The following is a 22,186-nucleotide window of genomic DNA, read 5'->3' on the forward strand; positions in this document are numbered from 1 at the left end:
AAATACTGATGATTAAATATATATTATCATAAATATAGCCCCCTACCTGCTACACACTGGTGAGTTGGGGAGAAACTAGGATGCAGCCCCTGCTGGCCATGGGTGGGGGCAAGAGGTTGACCTGTCCACTCCCCAACATTTAATTTACAGCCCCCACCTAATGCCCATGGAGGGGCTCTGCCCAACTGCTAATCTTTTATTACATTGAGTAGGCACTGCCTTCTCACTGTTTAGTGGGCATGCCCCCATCAGTAGCATGGTGAGTAGGGTCATAAGATAGGATTAAAACATACCTGTACAGGCCTGTTATACTATAGTGTTCCTTTAAAAACATTATGGGGGTTAACCCCTATAATACAGTTATAATAGGAAAATTAATCAACTATTTACGTAAAGGTAAACTTCACTGTCCAAATAAAAATAAATAATAATGCTGCTTTTTTCCCCCACAGACTTTCCAATGTAGCTCAATGAGAAGTCTTTGCAAAGCAGGTGCTTTGGCAAATTGCTGCCTATTGAGTTTAGCTCCACTGAGCTAACCAAACCAGGAAGGAACAGGATCTGTTGAATGATTGACAGCCAAGGGGGTGTAACAAGGTTAATTTAGTGTCAATTCTATTAAAATGTGCACTTTTTGTAAAAGGAGAAGATGTGGACACACTCTTCACATATAAAGTACCTCAACAAGCTGAAGAGCTTAAGGGGTCTGAAGTGTCCCCCTTAAATGACAACTGTCACTAACAACTAACACTATACAATATTTTATTATAATGATCCTTTAATCAGGTTTTAAAAGGGAATATATTATTTGTTAAATTAAATATATGTAAAAAAAAAAAAAAAAGAAGAACAACTCATCTCTACCTTTACTATATGGCAGGGGTAGGCAAACTTTTAGCAGCACTGTGCCGATATAGGATTGTGAGGTCCCGTAGCATGCCGATCATATTTTTTAAAATTGAGTTGTGTATGCTACCGTATTCTGCTTGTGTTATTTTTACTGTAGTTGCTTTGTATCGTTGTATTTGTGCGTATATGAGCTATTATATTGTATATGTTCAGGAGTAGTTTATGGTATCGTGTATGATACATATGAATGTGGGCTATGTACGTGGGGTTGCTTGTGGAATTGTGTGTGGATGGATATGTCACATTGCGTTTGTCTGTGAGGGGCTGTTTGGGGTATTGCCTGTTGATAGGCTGCATGTGGGGTTGTGTGCATGTATGTGGATTGTCAGTGGTGTTTAGTTTGTGCGGATTGTGTGTATGTTTGTGTGTGGGCTGTTTGTATTATTTGTATGAGGGGAGGGTTATTCTGCATTTCTGTGTATATCTAGCAGTGTGTGTGGCTTCCCTAGGTTCCAGTGGGGACCGGGCCGGCCAGGTATAGCTCAAGTATAGGAGCTGCAACAGCAGCTGCAGGCTGCTCTGCTACAGTGTGGATTCCCATTCACAAGTGCTGGGAGGAAGTGATCTGAGATCACTTCCTCTACGTGCTGCAATGCATAAATTGAGGATTGTCCTTCACCACCTTTTCGTATTAGCAGATATCTTAAGTTTTACTGGGACTCCTGATAGGAAAGAGCCTGTTTGGCTCTAGCAGCCTTGAGTGCCGTGCATGGCACTAGTGCCATAGGTTGCCTACCCCTGCTATATGGCATGATCTTCAGTCATATTTGTGCCCCTTGGATCAGACAATTCTTGAAAACCTCCATATAGTCTCTATGGTCTTCCCTGTTCACATCCTGCACAGTCCAGTTACACCATTGGACTTACTGTCAAAATCAAACACTGTCTGACCCAAGGTGTATGTACATGGTTAATGATCCTGCCATATAGTAAAGGCAGTGATGAGTTTTCTTCATTTTTCAAATAATGCATTTCCTTTCAAAACTCGATGAAAGGATCATTATATTAAACAATAGTGTTGAGGTAACAGTTCTTGAAACACTCAGAAGGCTATTCAAAGCAGTGGTTCCCAACCCAGTCCCCAAGTAGCCAAGAATTTAGGGATAACTGACTTCAGTAGTGCCTCGGCTATTTATACTGAAATGACAGGATAATGTTTAAATATAATAATATCCGTAACATTTCTTTTTGGTATTGGTACAAACACAACCATAAAAATGGATACATTATATTTCAGAGGAACGATCACAAATATTTTTTTTTTCATTTTATTTCCACTTTAATTCAGTATCACTTACTTTTGATTTTGGTAACATGTTTGAGATCATTGCAGCCTAAAAATGATTGACTGTTTACAACCTCCTGCATCCTATAAACATTTAAAGTCGCATATTTCATTTTAGCATACATTATGCTTCTTGGCAAGTTTACCTTTTTTCTGGCCTGTTGATCTTTGGAGGAATGGGCTTTAACATGCTTTCTTAACGAGCTTGGATCAGTGTATCTTTTACTGCATCCTGGAATCTGACATGCGTAAGGTTTCTAGATATGAGCATAGGGGTAAAAAAAAAATCATATTACTTGACTTGCAGCTTCTGTTGCACATTTGTTATCAATGAACATTCTTAGTGGTACTTACAAGGATAGGAATCGCTTGCTCAAGGAAGGATTAGCAAAATCAGATACAGCAGATTACTGTGCTCTTACAAGAAAATATTGTTTAGGGTTAGAATCCTACTACAAAGACAGAAGAAAAAGTAGAAGAAAAAAATTAAGGTATAAAGAGCCAAAGGAAGTAATCATAATATAAGTGAGAGAGAAACAATCCTTTTAAAACATGTGTTTCAGTTCTGAGATGTAATGTATTACATGTATACAGCACTTAGTCCAAAAAGCACCACAATATATTCTATGCTAAAGTGATATGTCATTTTTTTTTAATATTGGTTGTATTAATTATAATAATACCTTATTGAATAAAGTTTTAACGGGGTAAACAGATTTATTTTAATATTTACACACTTAATAGGTAATGTACACAGTTTTGAAGTTAGACACAGATAGGTGGATGGATGGAAAGACATTCAATGCATAAATCTGTTTGTGCAGCACTAGTAAAAGGACTACTAAAGTCATCCACATCATCTTAATGAAGTGGTCTGAGTGCAGTGGGCCTGCATGTTTAATCCTTTATGGTAACACACTGCTGTTTTGTAGAAAGGCAAATGTTTATCTTGAAGGGTTAAACATGCCTCTAATAACATCGCAGCTCATAGTTACACGAGGTTGCAGCTCCTATGAGAAGCAATGGAGGCACACAACGCTTGCTGAACATACACATTCGGTCCCCAATGCTCCTCTACAAGGAGCATTGAATCGGACCAACAATGAAGGAAGCAATGCCACCTCGATGCTGTTGAGAGAGGTGGAGAGACCCTTTAAAAATATATATATTTTTATGGCAGCCAGGATTGGGTAGCATTTATCTAATTAGGGACAGAGGCGCTATTGCATTTAGAATACAAGTTTGTATTCCTAATACTATAGTGCTTCTTTAACCCCTTAAGGATACATGACATGTGTGACATGTCCTAGAAACATGGAAACATAGAAACATAGAATGTGACGGCAGATAAGAACCATTCGGCCCATCTAGTATGCCCAATTTTCTAAATACTTTCATTAGTCGCTGGCCTTATCTTAAAGTTAGGATAGCTTTATGCCTATCCCACGCATGTTTAAACTCCTTTACTGTGTTAACCTCTACCACTTCAGCTGGAAGGCTATTCCATGCATCCACTACCCTCTCAGTAAAGTAATACTTCCTGATATTATTTTTAAACCTTTGTCCCTCTAATTTAAGACTATGTCCTCTTGTTGTGGTAGTTTTTCTTCTTTTAAATATAGTCTCCTCCTTTACTGTGTTGATTCCCTTTATGTATTTAAATGTTTCTATCATATCCCCCCTGTCTTGTCTTTCCTCCAAGCTATACATGTTAAGGTCCTTTAACCTTTCCTGGTAAGTTTTATCCTGCAATCCATGAACCAGTTTAGTAGCCCTTCTCTGAACTCTCTCTAAGGTATCATGATTCCCTTTTATTCCAGAAGTTTGGTCCTTAAGGGGTTATGACCCAATTCCCTTTTATATTATCATCTACATTTTTTATATTATCACCTAATCTATTGGCAGATGATTGATATCTAGAACAGAAATCATTGATCCCCATGTTTGATATAATCAGTGTTCCAAAAGAACCTATTTAGGAGCCTGCTCTCATTAGTATATCTAACAGAATAATGCAGATAACAGAAATGCTTCTCCCACGTTCTCTACCCCAAATTACATTGTTATACTGTCAGTACTATGACCATGTCATGAATCTCTAGTGCATCTCTCCAACAAGGCACAACACCTAATTGACAGCATATACTTCTGGACATAACACAGTAAACGGACTGCATGTGATTAACTGGTAATTAGCAACCAGGCCAGAAAGTTTTCTTTCTGAAGGTTCTTATTATGTACTGTATCTTTTCTTACAGTATCCAGGTGCGTTCTCTGATGTTTGGCTCGATCACTCGAGTTGCTGAAAGCCTTTTGACAGCCAGGATGCTGGCACAGGTACGGTTTTTCTCCTGTGTGACTCCGTAAGTGGATCTTTAGATTTTCTAGCCTTGAAAATGCTTTTTTGCAGCCTTCAAACTGTAATGAGAAAACAAAAAAGGATAGATGTTTATTTCCATAAGGTTTTCCTGTTAATGTATTTTATCTTATCTATACTGGAAATTGAAACCAAGTTTTGGGGTTTTCAAATTTCCCACTCGTATAAAACAAATTTCCAGTTGCTTGGACAGAAGTATATAATTTTTTTTTACGTTTGGCACGGTTGCCAAGCTATCCTGCCAGATTTTCTGAAAAAGAATTTACGATTCAGTCATTTTAGAGAAAAGTGTTACTGAAGATATTGTGACATCTTAAGCTACAAATGCAAGAACGTCTCCATTGTAAGGCTTTAAAATGTTCAGTAAAAAAAATAAAAAATAGAAATAATAACAATTATATATATATAGAGAGAGATAGATAGATAGGTAGATAGATATATAGATAGATTTATTTTAGTGTAGATCCACTAAAAGGGAATGTAGATCTGTTTTTGGGTCCTGATCAAGAAGTCACAAATCAAAGTTTTATAATTATTGTAAACACAATTAAAAAAAAAAAACACAAAAAGAGGAAAACAAAACACATTTTACATATGTTGATGTCCACTGCTTGTGTAGCATATGCACTTAATAGGGAATAGATACATTAGAGAGTAGTTAATATGATGATTTTATCTGATTCATATGAAATAAAATGTGTGTTGATGGGCAACTGTTCCATGAACCCTTCACAAGCATCACACTACTGGCATACAGCGCAACAAATGATGTCATAAATGTGGGACAGACCCAACAGGTGCATAACTATTGTTCTGTTTTAAACTACACATTTGTTAACATAACACATATATTGTTTTTTGTTTTGTATAATTACTCTGAAAGTCCTGTTCATATGAGTCAATTGAAAAATATGATAAATTAATGTAGTTTGATTCTCTGCAACAGAAAATTTCACAATATTATCAGGCTACATTTTCTTGACATCATTAATAATTCCCATAATGGATCTTGCTTCTCTTTGAATTTACAAACTCGTTTATTAAGTAGTACACGTGGGCAAACTAAGTGAAAGGTTACACTTTAACAAGACAATGTTGCTATGGAAAATACAATAACAAAATCCTACGACCTATATCTTTAGAGGAAATATTGCAGTTTAATGACATAAGTAAAACAAGCCTTCTTGAGATGCCATAAATTCACAAAGTGTGGTTTTCTGTTTATTGGCAGATGCAAATTAAAGCGATTAGCTAACTCATAGATTGGAATATTTCCTGGCCCTTATATTATAGTAATGATGCAATGAAGGTGCTGACTGTTTTGCAAACATTCTTCTTCTGGCCTCTATTAAAATCATTGTGATTTATTAAATGACAACACATATATACACATAGTGACTTGAAGGCACTCAGGGTACAACTAAAACACTGGATATTGTTTTCCTTATGTTTATCCTAGCAGTCTCCCCTTAAATAACTGCCTAACGAATATATTGCTGAATATGTTGCTAGCCCAATACAATTCTGTGATGACTGGTTCAATAATGAGGATTAGTGTTGAACTGAAAGAACAGTAAAGATACTATACATAACTTGGTATTCTGTAACCTCATCAAAGATTGGAACTTTTGTAGATACATCCTAGTGATATTAGTGACAATATTTGTATATTATTTTCAATGATTTGTTTATTCATGGTAGAAATATGTGGTATACAGCAGAGGTGATGATAGCAAGGTGGTCTAGGAGTGCCAGAATGTGGAGCCCTATGATCCCCAATCATTTTCCCTCTGCACAATGACCAGGGCCCGCAAGCTGAGGGAGCTTCGGTCTACTCAGTGAAGTTCTATCTTCGGCAGCCCAGTGAGGGCACCGTGGACCTGTAATAGCGCACCCTATGTTCAAGCTGAAGTGAGGTCACTTCCTTCTATTGTACAGAGAACTGCACAGAGGGCAGAGAGAGGAGGAGGACAAGGAAAGAACCTGGGCACAAACTCCCATCAACTTCATCCAGTAGCCGACATGTCACTTCCGTTACGGAATGCTCGGAACTTTCGGACATTTGCCAGGACTTTGCCCTACAAATACACTGATTGGATAATTGACTAGTTACAAGAAGCAGTGCACAGTTTAAAAGGGCCTGCCGGCATAGGCAGCATATTCTCCAAAGGATATAGCTCATACTCGGTCTCAAACTAGAAGATTCACCTTTTGATTTTAAATAATCTTTATTTTTATATTGTTTTTAACACATTTTATTGTCTTATTAATTGCATTATAATATTCATCCAGAGATATATTTTCAGTTGCCAACATAATGGGCAAGTAGCACCCCATATTTGTTACCCTGTGCTACATCCTAGAGCCGGGACTAGTTCTGGGACGTGGGTAGGCAATCTTCGGCATTCAAGATGTTGTGGACTACCTCACCTATAATCATACAGAATATAACCACTATATGCAATCAAAATAGAAAACCTACTAAACAGTGTACCCCCAAACACCCAAAAAACTTTATAAAAAATTCCTACACTTTGTATGTTTTATACATCACCCATAATGTTGACAGCCATAATGCTGGCAAAGCACCAGGGGACATGTAGTCCGCAAAATCTGGAGTACCGAAGGTTGCTTACCCCTGTCCCAGAGCCAGAGTTATAAAGGCTCTATTTCAGGTAAGCTTCACAATATACCCCTATTTGTTATCTCCATATGTGGCCTATACTGCACCAGCATATTCATTGTGAGGAGTAAGAGTGCCATCTTTGAATGACACATGCACAACATAATTAGACCACTCTTTGACAGGCTCTATGTCATGTGAGTGTACCATATTGGAATTAGTACACAATATTTGGGAATTCAGTTTACAGTGTGGCACTTTATGTTCTCTCTTTTTTATTTTTCATATATGTTTCAAGCATATTGTACCTATGAATTTTCATATGTGAAAAGGGGAGTGTGTCCACTCAATATATACACCTACTTATAAAGCATTATTTCACTTTTACATACTGGTGTTGGCTGTTTCCCATTGTCATTTTGTATATTTTTGTTGCATTTGGTATCGTTAGTGTGGTGTAAAGGAAGGACCCACAGGTGTTGAAGCTTTACTGTTTACGATCTCGCGTGCGTGGGTGCGTGCGTGTGTCTCTTTCTATGTAACACTTCAAGGTGCAACCCTTCTCAGTCAATAGGTTTAAGAGGAGTCTCAAACACATCAGCAAATGAATGGATGTAGTGGTAGAAGTGATGGAACAACGCATTTCAACTTTCGTTTTCATCAGGTGCATATTGTCTCCAACAAATGTATTCGTAGGGTCAATATGGCTGGATCTGTCTTTCTCTGCTACTGTTCAATATAGTTTTGCGTCTGATGACCACTGGATTCAAAGGGCACACCACCTTCATCACAATAGCCCGTGTCACGTAACTCCAGGGACTCCATGTCACATTGTTTTGGTGATGCGATTGTTTGCATCGGAAGTACTAAAGGCGATATGTTGGAACTTGGAAAGGCTTTATAGAATGCCTTTAATCCTCGAAAATAGCACAAAACTAAGTTGTACAAAGCTAAAAACTGTCAAGGAACTCCAATCAACAAAATAATTCGTATATAAATGTCTGAACTGAATTAGAATATATATACTGTATAACAGGACAAAAACTACTATATGCCTACAAATGGTGAAAATATATAAATAATAATTTTTCAAAATCTGTTATATACAAAAAACAGTTACATCTATAAAATAAGGGAGCACTCACAGGTCTTCCAAATCAATCAGCCGGTATATATAACATATTTAAGATTGATGGGAGAAATCCTAGTATACAAAATTTGCATCAATATAAATGGAAAATCAACAGATGTTAAGAAGAAAACACACATATTAAAATAAAAAACATTGTTGCCAAGGAACCAACAAAACAAAAAGGAATACAAAAATTGTAAATTATTTAGAGATGTGTTATATCTGTGAGAAAAATAGTAAAAATAGAAATATAACAAAACTTTGAGAATTGAGGACTATTCTTTTAAAAAATTGGAAAAAATTGGATAACTAAAAATCTAAAAGTATTCTCTAAAAAAAAAATCTACAATTTTCTTAATATGCACAACTATCCTATTTTGAACTGCCCTTGTGGTCATACCAATATACTGGAACTCACACGTACACCAAATAAAGTAAAACATTCTTAAATTTCACATTTTTAAGTGGCAAAATTTTTAGTGGCATACAAAACAAACTTAAAGGGACAGTTTAGGCATTAAACTGCACGATAAAAAACATTATTTAAATCAAGTTGTTATGGGCGCATTCATGCCTTCAGGGGTTACAGCCTGAATTTGCCTCTAGCTACGATCTCTCCTCCCCTCTGATGGCATCTGTTAAGACCTGCAGTGATTATGGTACTGCAGTCTTTTATTCCTTTCCCAACAGCTGAGCCTAAGTGATTATAGCTACAGCAGGGAGTATAGGAATAGTAGAGATGAATGCTGTTTCTAAGATGATTCTCCCCAGCAAATAGAATATTCGCCAAGCCTAGACTTCATGAAGGGTGTAACAGGAATGATCTTTATTGAAAACAAGCTGGCTTTTATGAGAAATTCTCCTGCAAGAGGACCTCCCACAGCAAACAAATACATTAACCAATCATTATGCAGTTTTACACTAATACACGCCTTCCCTCTGCCTGGGAGATATTGAGATAAGTTAAGGAATAAATCAATTATCTCCAGGCAAAGGGCACACATTTTCCCCAAAAGTTAGAACACCCCTTTCCCCACAAGGTATCCCCACAATACATATCCCCTGATAGCCCCGATCTGGGGGACAAACATATCCAAATTTCACCCAGATCGGTTCAGGGGTTCTTAAAAAGTGTGGAAGTCATGTTTTACCACCACACACGAGGCTCCTGCCCAAAACAGTTCCACAAATTCAGCGTGTGCGGTCGGTCAATTAGGAAAAAGGCGAAAAACGAGCAAAATACTGAATAGATCCTCCTGGCTCATAGTAGCGATTGTTCCCCTTGTCTGCATAATCATAACTACCGAATGCCGCTCTTCTGGCTGTTCGGTAAGTGGGAGAAGCCGGCGTTCGGTAGTTTCAGCGGTGGTTCGTGAGGTCGAGTGTCCAATTTTAGTTCCAGACACTCGACAACCAAGTCCTGCTGACTCCCCTTGTGCGAACAAGATGGTCGCCGTTTTCTTTTCCACGTGGCGTTCAGCTATACGAACAGCGGCCACCCAGGGAACACTTCATCGACGGTTCTTTTGGACTTAACGAGCCAGGAGGGTGGTCGGTGTTCGGTAGTTTCATACTGCCGAACTAATATCCAGTATTCATACAATAAATGGAGGAAACACACGAATACAGAAGAGAAATGTTAAAATAAACTCCATTTTCTTCACAGCATCCAGCATCTGAAATTTCAAATTCAGGAATTGCAGGGTGCCACCTGGCAGGAGCACGTGCTAATTGGCTGAGAGCATTCAGCTGACCTTTTCTAAGCCAGTGTGGAACAGTGTGTTATATTATTAATTTTGTTTTATGATACACATACTAGGTGGATTATAGTTGCTAATAATATTATGGTTATTAGATTAATTCAAAGGATCTATAGTTTTTTTTTTATTGAACTAAGTGTAAGTTATTGTGGCACATTAGTTTGTGATGGAGAATTTGCTTGTACTTATGTAGAAGAGTAACCGCATATTGTTGCCAAGTAATCTTTTGGATTAGGGTCACATTTGAGAAAAATATATACACTAGAGCTTAATGTTAAGTTAAAAATGCCTTAGATCAGTGGTTCCCAATTTAGTCCTCAAGTACCCCCTACCAGTCCAAGATTTAGGGATTACTCTGTTTTGTCTAAAGTTTTTTTTTTTTTTTTTTTTTTTAAACACCTTAGACAGAAGGGTAATCCCTGAATGCTGGACTGTTAGGGGGTACTTGAGGACTGGGTTGGGAACCACTGCCTTAGAGCATTCTTTTCACAGCAAGATTATTAAATAGTCACATGAGAACCTTAAAATAAGGTACCCTACCTGTTTTTAAAATAGACTACTATTGCAGGGCCCAAACCAACATCAAACAAAAAAAATTAAAAGGTCATTGTCAAATATAACATTTATTATCAGGTATATTAATTTAACCCCTTAAGGACCAAACTTCTGGAATAAAAGGGAATCATGACATGTCACACATGTCATGTGTCCTTAAGGGGTTAATGACAGTTTTCCGTTAACACATAATATCAATGGCAATAATGATTTGTATAGAAAGCACTGCTAATGAATGAACTGCTCGTTTAATGTGGTCTTAAAATTCATCTTTGTATAATCAAAAAGTTTTGCAGTCTTGGCTGAATTATTCTATTTTCATTCATTACCAGCACTCCAGGGCTTGTTTTCAATATTCCTTTATCTCAACATGAAACCTGCACAGAGTCGTTTGAGTTCCAAAGTGGGACTTTCATCAGGACAGTAAAAAAAATATATAACCGATTATTTTCTGGGGAAAAAAATATTGGACCAATTCTGCACCTGTGTGCTTGATATTTGGCATGTTTGAAATTGCAGTGCGCAAGAGACTGCAGATTATTTCCACTATTTTAGAATGAACCCCGATGTGTTCTGCTACTATAGTAACCACAAATTATCTGAAGTGCCCAATACAAAATTTATTCTGTGCAAATATATTACTATTGCTCCTCGAATATAGGAACAACTACATGTCTGTTAGTCCAACCACTGTACAGCACTGCAGGATTTGTTGGTGCTTTATAAATAATAAATTATAATGTATTATCTTGAATTTAAAGTGTAAAAGTAAGTGAATGTACCGCTTTTAAAGTGCCAAGTAGCCAATTATTTGATCTCTTATTGCCATGTTAGAAGAAAAGTGCTATTAGAGTGTTGGAAAACTAAAAATAGGTTTTCTTGAGAAGGTAAATTGACATAAATGAATAAAGTGCTACATTTTGTTATTATATGAAAACAAGGAGCAGTGACAGTCCTAAAAAAATATTTGTTCATCTACTAAGCGCTACGGAATCTGTTGGCGCTATATAAATTGCAATAATAATAATAATAATAATCTACTTCTACATTCTATTCTCCCTTTCAATAAGGGAATGCTTTAAATATTTCTTTCTTTTCTACAAAATTTAAGACTAAATACATTTTTCTCATTAATACACAGGATAATACTGTATTAAGATTCTGGATCCAAAGACTTCTTTCTGAAGTAATAGAGTGGTTCGAACTCCTCGTCTTCGAGCTGGAATATGGTCTATTGCTGTAACTTTTGTGTTAGACTAGAGATGTCTCAAGTCAGGAAAGTGCCTAGCTACTAGTTTACCGGAGAATCCATCACTATATGCATTTTGAATACTTGATCTGTGTCCCCCAATCCGCTCACAAATGGCTGATTCGGTTTTCCGTATATGGTCTGCATGCACACATCATTTTGTAACTAAAATCTTTATATATCTTTTACCGGTATGCAGATAAACTTGGACAGAATCATATGATTACAAGTCACACATGCTAAACATCGTATGCTACCCCTATTATAAAACTGGTTCACTTCAGGCATATAAATGTGTAGTAAATCGGTAATGGCTAATAAATATTGCAAATTTGTATTTCTTCAATAGCAAACCAGTGGACATTGCTTAAAAGCAGGGGGCAATGTAATATCATTGGATATGATATCCCAGTTATTTTTAATCAACAACACCAATTGGGGTGTCACTCCATCATATGTATTTGGAAAATTTTAAATATCCTTTCGATTTGTTTTAACTGTTCATTTCTTACTTAATCAGTCAAATTACTCCTTACAACCCAAAAAGTATTGTGTTATAAGGATTTATAGATGGAAAGGATGTGCACTTGACGCCTGTAAAATGGTGTTTTCATTTGTTGGCTTCATGTAAAGATAATATTTTAAAACACTTAATACTTCTGATGAATATTTCCAATTCTAAATATTGTATTTTGAGATGTCACTGTTATATGAGATGGCAAATTGTTTACATATGCCACAAAAAGATGTAGATTTCAGTTGGATTTATTCTCGAATTATATATATATATATATATACATCAATTGTTATATAAGTTTACATAAATAGCCTGATAAAATTGTTAATTTTAAAATAAATATAATAAGGTGCCTCGAGCAAAGTGTACATTTCTATGAGCTGTTGACATTTGTGGCACATAGTGGGGTAAAAACATCTGCAATGAAATATATTAAATTGAGTCACAAAGACATGGTTTGTTTTCCCATAAATTGATCAAAAAGTAAAAACCATATATTTTCATTTAAACTTCATATCTGCTGGATATCAAATCCATGTGTCAGTATTGAAATTGCGAGTTGTGCATACATTGTTTGTGTTATAAAAATGTTTGGCAAAGTATCTTATTAAGAATGCATTGCTTTGATAAAACACATTATATTAATGAAATTCAAAGAACCGCAAACTTTTATTATTGATTTTTTTTTCTTAACTATCAGGTCACGGGTTAAGAAATTTAATAAAAGCAATATTATTTGTTGTTTGTATATAGCTCATAAATCATGATAGTGTCACGTACACCAAAGACTAAAATAGTATGCAAAATAAATTAATATCAGTTAAGATATTCTTGGCTTCGTGATAAAACTTTTTTAAATGTTTTAAAACATTTTAAAAATAAATCAGTCATAAAATGTGTGTTTAAAGATTCAAAATTGATTTAGGATCTACTTTTGGCACCATTTGTCTTTATAATAAACTTTGTAAAAGGCAGAAAAAACATATTTGTGATCAAGTTGGTATCTCCTACCTTTGAGACAAGAATACTTTTAAAAACATCAACTAAATTAGCCTTATTTTTATCAGCTAGATTCAGCTCCCTAATTTGACATAACTTTCAGAAAGAATAAGAATTAAGAGTTCATAGACCTATTTCAAGATGGCTGTTTAGGAGCATTCCTTGACAGGTAATCAGCATTCCTTGACAGGTAATCAGCATTAAGAGAGATGTATGAGGTTGATTTATTATTCTTTCCACATTTTTTTGGTTTGTTATATTTTCTTTCTCAGCCCATTTCTCTCCCTCTGGGCTGGGAACCCCAGATCTATGCGTGGGACTCTCACGGGACTTAGACCCGTTCACTTGGAGTAGAGGGGTCAGTGGACTATGGGTAAGTGTTCTCATTTCTTTTTTTGCCAATCTGTTTTTATTGAGCATTTTTGTTTTAGTATATCAATGCATAGATGGTTACAGAATTGGAGAAGAAATATGACACATTTGAGCATGAGTAGCATAACATGAGATAACATTTTAGATATAGGTATGTGTCAGAGGGGTAATATCCCTACATTGACGATTTAAATTCTTTCTTTCTTTATTTTATGTTGTGCATAATATAACATTGGGGCCTGCCCTGCCCCGACAGCAGGGACAGGCACGATTAAATCAACATAGTAGAACACCAGCATGGTAGTCATTTAACAATGTGGTAGAGTTCTTATAAATAAGACATGTGCATTCTAGCTAGTAGGATAAGCTTGCGGTGTCGAAGTAGGATTATCAGTCAGTAAAGGAACGGTCATTATACAACGGAGTCAGGACTTGAAGATGACTAGCGCTAAATTATAAAATGAAAGTAATACATAATAATAATAATGGTGATGACAAAAGCAACATCAGTAGGCTAACCTCTAGTATGCTCGATTATTGTAACATTATCAGGCTAACCGCTGCAGGTTTGTAGGAGGTAGGCTGTCAACTAACTGTTCTCATTTCAACCTGGGCTTGTAGAGGTGGAGTTTGGGGACACTACTCTGATGAAAACAGCAGTTTCTATTTTTATTATTGCAGCTTTACATGCTTGAAGTGCGAATTATATTAAGCTTTCTTGCCCAGCCATATTGACAAGGTTACAGTCCATATGTCCTGGGTTTGCATGATACTGTGCAAATTTCACTTATTTGTTTTTAGGCTACAGCTTACAGCTAGAAGTATGAATATATCTGAGACAAGCTATTTTGTTTTTCATTTATTATGTGGTTAAGCTTCATCTATATTTTATAATTAACAAGATTTGCAGACATGTGGACATGCACATAATTTTTTCACTATACCTCTTCTTTGTTTCAAGGTGACAAGGTGACGTGTCTATGCCTGTTTGTGCTTTTCACAAAGTGAGCATGTTAGCTTCATGCCCCTCTAAGGAAAATGCCCTGTGTTTGTTTCAGGCAGCACAAACACATTTAATGAAATCCTTGCGCTTAGTGAGGTACCAGAGGACACAATGGTATTGTGCAAGTGTGTGGAGGCTGCCTGAGGTGTTGTATGTGTTTGAAGGCTGCTTGTGGAGTTGTGTGTGTATAAAGGCATCAGTTTCTGGAGTAGTGTTTGTAAAGGGGTCTATTTGTGGTGTACCATGTGTAGCTAGTGACTGTAGTCTGTATGTGTTTATACAGGCTGTATGGTGTCTAGGGGCTGGAGAGAGAGTATTCTGCTTTCGGGGGTTACTGTGCGAACACCAATCAACACTCCCCCTGGCTCTTAGGGAGCAAATGCTCTCCCTAGTCGGCAGTTCCTGTCTCTCGAACGTCATTCATCTAGCTGGGCGGGAATTTGGACAGGCAGCAGGTACAATCTTTGCCAGGGTTCGTGAGATTGCGTAGCCGAAATGAGTTCCATGCGCTCGACAACCAATTACCGCTGCCTGTGTTCGGGAGAAAAAATGTCTCTAGTGTGGGTATACATGCATCTATGTGCTGCAGTCTGTCTGTTTGTTCATATATAAGGGCTGTAGTGTGCATATATTTGTACTGTGACAGGGAAAAATGGCTTCAGGGCATGAAGGGTGAGCAAAATATTAATTATATTCACAACTTTAGTATAATTGAGCATACTGGTGGTTCAATGAGTCCAACTGGCTCAGATAATTTTTCTCCTGTGAGCTCTGGCATCACTGAGAGCATGTTACCATGGAAACCCACAGCAACACTCTCTGTGACCAAAGCTCACAGGAGCAAAGCACCAGGGTGCACCAAGGTGTAGTGTATGTATTTATCTCTGGGGTGTAGTGTGTATATGAGCTGTAGAGTGTGTGTGTATTTAGATGTAGTAATGTGTGTGAGTGTATAGGGACTGTAAAGTGAGTGTGTATGTGTATTGTAGTGGAGCTGCAATCCTAAGACCGAATATTTTTGTTGAAGTCCTCTGGAGCTGGAAAAGAAGTGCCTTTCAGTGATTATAGCCCATTCCCCCAGTAACTGGATGACACACAGTTCTGGGCGTCAACTCAGGTGTATTATGCCACGCTCTGCCTTTTATGAACAGACTCCCAGCATGGGGTCTCCATAGGAAAAGGTACAAACCCCTCCCAGGCATCTCTGTGTCTGGGAGATAATTGAGTCATTAGAAGGATAACTCAATTATCTCCAGCTACAGGAAACCATACAATTTGACACAAAATATCCTGAAAACATATAAAAAATATACAGGAACCCCACAAATCTTATATCCCCAAAATAGCCCAGATCTGAGCACCCAAGTTGGCCAATTAGCAGAGATCCATTTGGTAGAACGGAATTGCCCTTCGGGTAAAGTTCTGACTGTCCGGCCATGAGGTGATACCCCAAAAAAGTTCCAGAGAAACAAAGGCAACAGCCGGTCTGTTTCGGGGGCTCCCGTGCGAACACCGACCAACGTTCCCCCTGGCTCTTAGGGAGCGAATGCTCCCCCTAGTTAGTAGTTCCTATATCCCAAACATATGTCATGCCTTAACCCCGGTATCCTCTTACTTCCGGGTTCCACGGAGCTTAGCCACACCCCCTTATGACGCGGTCTCCTTACTTAATGCGACCGCACCAGCTGATAGACGCTGGATTATTGAACTACGTACCGCACTCACGAACCGGCTACAAACTTCTCTGTGAAAGCCATCTGTTACCGGACCGGACTGGAAGACTACTCACGTCCCCTTCACCTCTCCTCATCCTCGACTAAAGCCTGAACTCTCTACACACATATCATTGGATATAACCGCCTCTGAGGAGAACTTGGGAACCTGTTTTCTATTTACCGGAAGCTAAGTAACATTAAACCTCTGTGATAAGAGTTACATATCTAAAGCCTTTATTGCCTGTTACCAAAGTCTTATTATCAAACAACCCAGCTACAGCTATCTTCAACCTATCCACTATTCGAGTTTAGCTGCACCTGTCTTGCTTCAGATAATTGCTAATGGAACAAACTATTGTAATTGCTTATCACCTAACTTGTTAACTCAACTAACAGACTCTAAATGATTCAGAACCTGCTAATTGCAACCGTTTATTATTTAAAGCTACAGTGCCTGTAATTCTGGACTTAAGCAACCGTTTATTATTTAAAGCTACATTGCCTGTAATTCTGGACTTAAGCAACCGTTTATTAATTAAAGCTACATTGCCTGTAATTCTGGACTTAAGCAACCGTTTATTATTTAAAGCTACATTGCCTGTAAGTCTGGACTTAAGCAACCGTTTATTATTTAAAGCTACAGTGCCTGTAATTCTGGACTTAAAGTCACAATATCTTCTAATTGTTCTAATAAATATTCAAGCTCTAAGAAATCTGCAGTTGTGTTCCTTCATAACAAATGTTAAACGTGACAACATAGTTCCTCTAGCTGGTCGTTAAGTTGGACAGACAGCTGTACAATCTTTTCCAGGATTCATGAGATCGCGTAGCCAAAATGAGTTCCATGCACTCGACGACCAAGAACCGCTGCCTGTGTTCGGGAGACAAAATGGCCGCCATTCACTGGAACACGTGCGTTTGGTTATATGAATGATGGCCACCCAAGACTTGAGTTAATCGCTTAATTGCGGTTAACAGCCAGGGGTGGTCGGTGTTCTGAGAGCTAATAAAAGAAGGACCACACATGTTCCTTTCGGTCCACAAACAGGGGGTTACTTATGAGTTTGGGAAACTTGGAGATAGGTACGGGCAACCAAGGTCCGCCATGTGAAGGTGTAGAATAAGACTGAGATAGCCCATTAGTGTGGTGTCTGTGGATTGGATATAGGAGTAAAAAATACTGGAAAAATTGACTGGTAGTGATGATGATGGATGGTGCTCAGTGTTACAGCAAATGAATCATTGATGAAAAAGCTTTGAAGGGAAAACATATGTAGACATATGTTAAGATGTCATGCTCTGAAAAGTGGTAGGAAGTTCTAAATGTGTTGTCATTACTAAGGGCATGATCCAATGTTTTTTATGGTGACTTTCTTACATTATTTAAGTGCAAGTAAAGGTACAAAACATATCTAAAGATAGCATGGTGTCAAAGAATATTAATACATGCACCAGTATTCTACATGTTTTACAGTTTGTCAATAGCAACGGTAATATGCCTTCAAGAAGACAGAATAAAAAGGTATATGAGCAAAAGAGAAGTACAAAGGTAAAGAGAAAAGTAAGATGAGAAGAGAGGAAAGGGGGTGGTTGGGAGATGGAAGAAGACAGAAAAATGTAGAGGTCAAAAGTAAACGCATCCTGAGACCAGGGTATTTTGATTGGCCGTGATAATTCTTCCCGAAAGTCAAGTATTCTGAAATTATGTCATTGTGTTTATGACTTGGATTACCCTACTTTTTTTTCTCATCAATTTGACAATTTTTATTGTTTTGTTTGAGGATACAGAAAACAAAGGGGGAATAGGGAGGTCAATGTTAGGTTACGATGACAATCTTAATTGCAGCAGCAGTCTTACATGACAGCAGGTACATCTTGTCTATTATGTAGCCTGAACATCGTGCCAGAGTTGTCTCATTTCTATTTAGTAGCGACTTGTGAAATACGTTTAGAGTAGGCTTCATTATTTACTTTGTAGTGTATTTTAGATCAAAAGCCTGGGATGACTTATTTTGCTCAGGACCAGTTACCTGGTATTGAGCTGCAGGATTATCCTACTTTTAAAACATTGCACCACTTTTCGGTTCATGACACTTTAAAAAATGTTTCCCATAATTATTAAGCTTTGGCTGCAGTTCCTTAAAAAAAAAAAAAAAAAAAAGATGGTAAAAAGTATGCCAATAAGCAAACATCAAAATAATAAACATACACCACTTTTATCTTTGACTGAAAAGTGAGATAGAATATGCATAGAATATTTCTTTGTTTGTGGGACATTATTGTGGAATAGCAAAAATCTTCTAGAATGCACAAAAAAAGAAAGAAGCTATGTTCAGATTTTTTTTAAAACACTTTACTAAATCTAAAAATATTTTATTAAACACCCAAAATAGGCACTTTTCTGATCATAAATCTTCCCAACCCCAAATAAAAGTTTGTCAGTTATATCCCCATGCAATCTCGAGATATACAGAAGACAAAGTAGAAAATGGCAAAGTTTGGCAAAAGGCTTTGCTTCTGTTTGTCTACCTTGTCATTAGGTATGGCTAATGGCAAAACTTGTGTGTATGAACAAAAATGGGATACAGCTGAATAACTAGAAAAAAAATGAATACATAGCACATAGTGAAGTACATTAACAATAATTGGATTTAACCCACAAAGATTGCACTCACGAAATAGTGTGCGCCTTTAAGCCCACGATGGGCTGAAATGGTATTCGCCTTCCACGGGTAGGTTGCTCTGTCTTTCACAGGAATGGAAGAATGCCAATTGAAATGTAAAAAAAATTCTTTATTCAAAAGGCAGTGAATAGCCTTGAAGAATCAATCAATAAAATGTAAAAATAACTGCAATCTAACGCGTTTCGTCCACACAACTTGGACTTCATCAGAGAAAATTCTGCAGTTTAAACAATCACATAAAATACAAAGCATGCAAAATGGCAAAACTTGGAATTATAATTAGTGCTTATAAAGCTGTGACATTTTCCATAGGAATTTATATTTGGGTAGAGGAGACATACAAATAAATGTATCAACCTATGACATATGATCTACAGAAACAAAAGGAAATGAGGGGCCTGCTTAACAAGTTTACAATCTAAAGGAAATGGAAGAAAGAAATAGTATAGTACATTCTACTCAAAGTAAAAAAAAATGCACTGCATGTGTATACACAGTATTGTCTGCAGACAGTATTCTGGATAAGAGATGTCTATAACATGCACACAAGTGTCATGGCGCCTGTTGGTTTACTGACAAATATGCCACAAGAGGGCCTGGCTCTAATTTTTTGGGTCAGATATTTCAAAACCAGTTTGACAAAACACAGGGGAATAGTAGCCAAACAAATGCACCAGACCACTGCAATGAGCTTTAGTGGTTATGGTGCTTAGAGAGCTGCTTTAGGAAGATACATTTTCAGCAAATTGGGCATGCACTGACAAACTATATATCAATGAAGGAAATGTCTGTCAAACAATCAGCAAAACTGCTAAACAAAGCATGGTCGTGAAAAGTATTAGCAACTATTATTTTGTGATTTTATTGTTTTTCGATATTATCTTCTTTGGACAAGCTGAATTTAGTATATCCATATTAATGCTGGTTCATCTTGTTACTATAGTATAGTTCATCTTGTCTTGCAGCCAATCAGGTGAACTCATGATTATCTAAGAACATTCTGCACCCATCAACCATTGTGAGTTAATACAATAATTCAGAGTGTGAAGTATCATACAATCCCCACTAGCATTCCCTATTTGAGATGTATTTCTTGAATGAATCAGCCATAGTCAGTTTGCACCAGATGTTAGAAACCATAAACAGTTATATTTTTTTTTATCTTAATAAATCCATCTGAATAATAATATAAAGTAAGTAAAAAAACAGATGGCGTATGGCAGAGCTGATTAAGCTAGATGAAAGACACAGGACTCTCAAGCTCTGAGCATAGCTGACTAAATATCAAGATATTTACCTACAATCCCATTTCAAATGTCTTTTTTATTAGTAGCTGCAGCTTCTACTAGCATTAGAGGATTAAAGGGATGTACAGTTTGCACAGTTCACTTTCTTAAACATACTGATCTTTAACTGGATTTGGTGCAACCTTCTTTCCATGAAAGTCCCACGACGGCACCTAAAAACTGTAGGCTTGGATTCATCAGATGATTGTGCCGTTGAGCTTGCATATTCTAAATGCTAGTTCTGATGAAGATTCCACTCTGTCTGCCTAAGGAGGAGTGACTATATTTCACTCAGCACTAGGTATCCTGAAGACTGAGGTGGGCCATCTGACCTACCCAGGGAGCATTCACTCTCAGTTGGCACGGAAGGCACATCTTTTCTCACATCAGATGACGTTTGAAAACCAGCAACAGTCCCTAATTTACTTAGATGACCCTGAATGAACTTCTGAATTCAGGGCTTCTTGTGCTGGCTAGAGTGTATAGGAAAGGAGTGACATGCCGTCATGCGGAGGTTTGCCCTGTTGGAGGGTGTTCTGGCATTGGGTGTTACATGAAGAGTAACACCCATTAAGCAGCACTGGAACAGGGGAAAGGTTAATAAATCTATATATATACATTGAATATTCTTTATTCATTTATAAAATATTTTACCAGGATGTATACATTGCGATTTCTCTTGTTTTCAAGTATGTCCTGGGTCCACAAAACATTGCGTTAATACAATAGGATACAATATTACAAAAATACAATATACAAACAATATATATATATATATATACACACACACACATAATACATAACAGGTAATAAATATATTTAACCATGACAGGTGCATTATGTTTTGAGGTATATTACCATAGATCTCTTAAAAGATTTTATAGTGAATGAAGATTTGACTGTGTCCCTGAGGTTATTCCATAAGTACAGTGCTTTGTAGGAAAATGAGGATGGAGCCACTTTATTTTTGTATTGCGGTATGCTAAATATATAATTTTCCTTTGTGATATATGATCTATTCAATATATATGAGGGCAATTTCATGCAAGCTAATATCTTGACAATAAGCCTACTTTAATGTTAAAACTCCACTCCACGTATGGAGTTGTGTGTCCTTAAAGGCTATTTTGTTTTGTTTCCTTATATATTATGCTTGCATTCTATGTTTGTTTTGAAGAATGAACAATACACCGATCTTTAAAAAAAAAAAAAAAAATGGAAAACAGAATGGAGTAATATACAAGAATCCAACCGGGTTTGCGCCTATTCTAAAAACAAATGAAATTCTCTTCTTTCCACAAATAATCCTTATGCAAATTTGCTGAGAACTTCAATGTGCACTTTTAAGCTCAGTAATTGTTTTCTATTCTTTTGCTAGTAAGCTGCTTCAGCTTTTTTCAATTAGATTTTGTTTATTTAAAATAAAAAAAAAAGTGTCTGAAGTAAGGATTATCTCACTATCTCACAGAGAAATAAAATATATTTGGAATCTTATTATGTTCCGGAGTATCTATTTTCACTTGCCAATTTTGTTTTGACAAACACAGATGCAAAAATGTGATTTAAGTGCACTAATTAAACAGCAAAAATAGCAAAACGAATAAATATACTAAAGCTCTTAAAAATGATGAGTTGCTTCTGAATTCATGTCTTTCCATGGTTAAATAGCTTTTAATTAACTGAATATAATTTGTATTTAGGACTGCTAAAAACGTTCCAT

General features: G+C 36.8%; 1 protein-coding gene across 1 annotated transcript in view; it reads right to left on the bottom strand.

The window, feature by feature from the left end:
• The window catches only part of GLIS3 (GLIS family zinc finger 3), a 373,789-nt gene that overhangs the window by 114,755 nt on the left and 236,848 nt on the right, over window positions 1-22,186 (bottom strand). The window contains exons 5-6 of the mRNA XM_063457211.1: window positions 4,451-4,612; window positions 2,341-2,451 (exon numbers count right to left, since the gene is read on the bottom strand). Coding sequence (XP_063313281.1) covers window positions 2,341-2,451; window positions 4,451-4,612 — 273 coding nt within the window. The remainder of the gene's footprint in view (window positions 1-2,340; window positions 2,452-4,450; window positions 4,613-22,186) is intronic.

This window comes from Pelobates fuscus, chromosome 5 (assembly GCF_036172605.1).
Source record: "Pelobates fuscus isolate aPelFus1 chromosome 5, aPelFus1.pri, whole genome shotgun sequence".
NCBI lineage: Eukaryota > Metazoa > Chordata > Amphibia > Anura > Pelobatidae > Pelobates > Pelobates fuscus.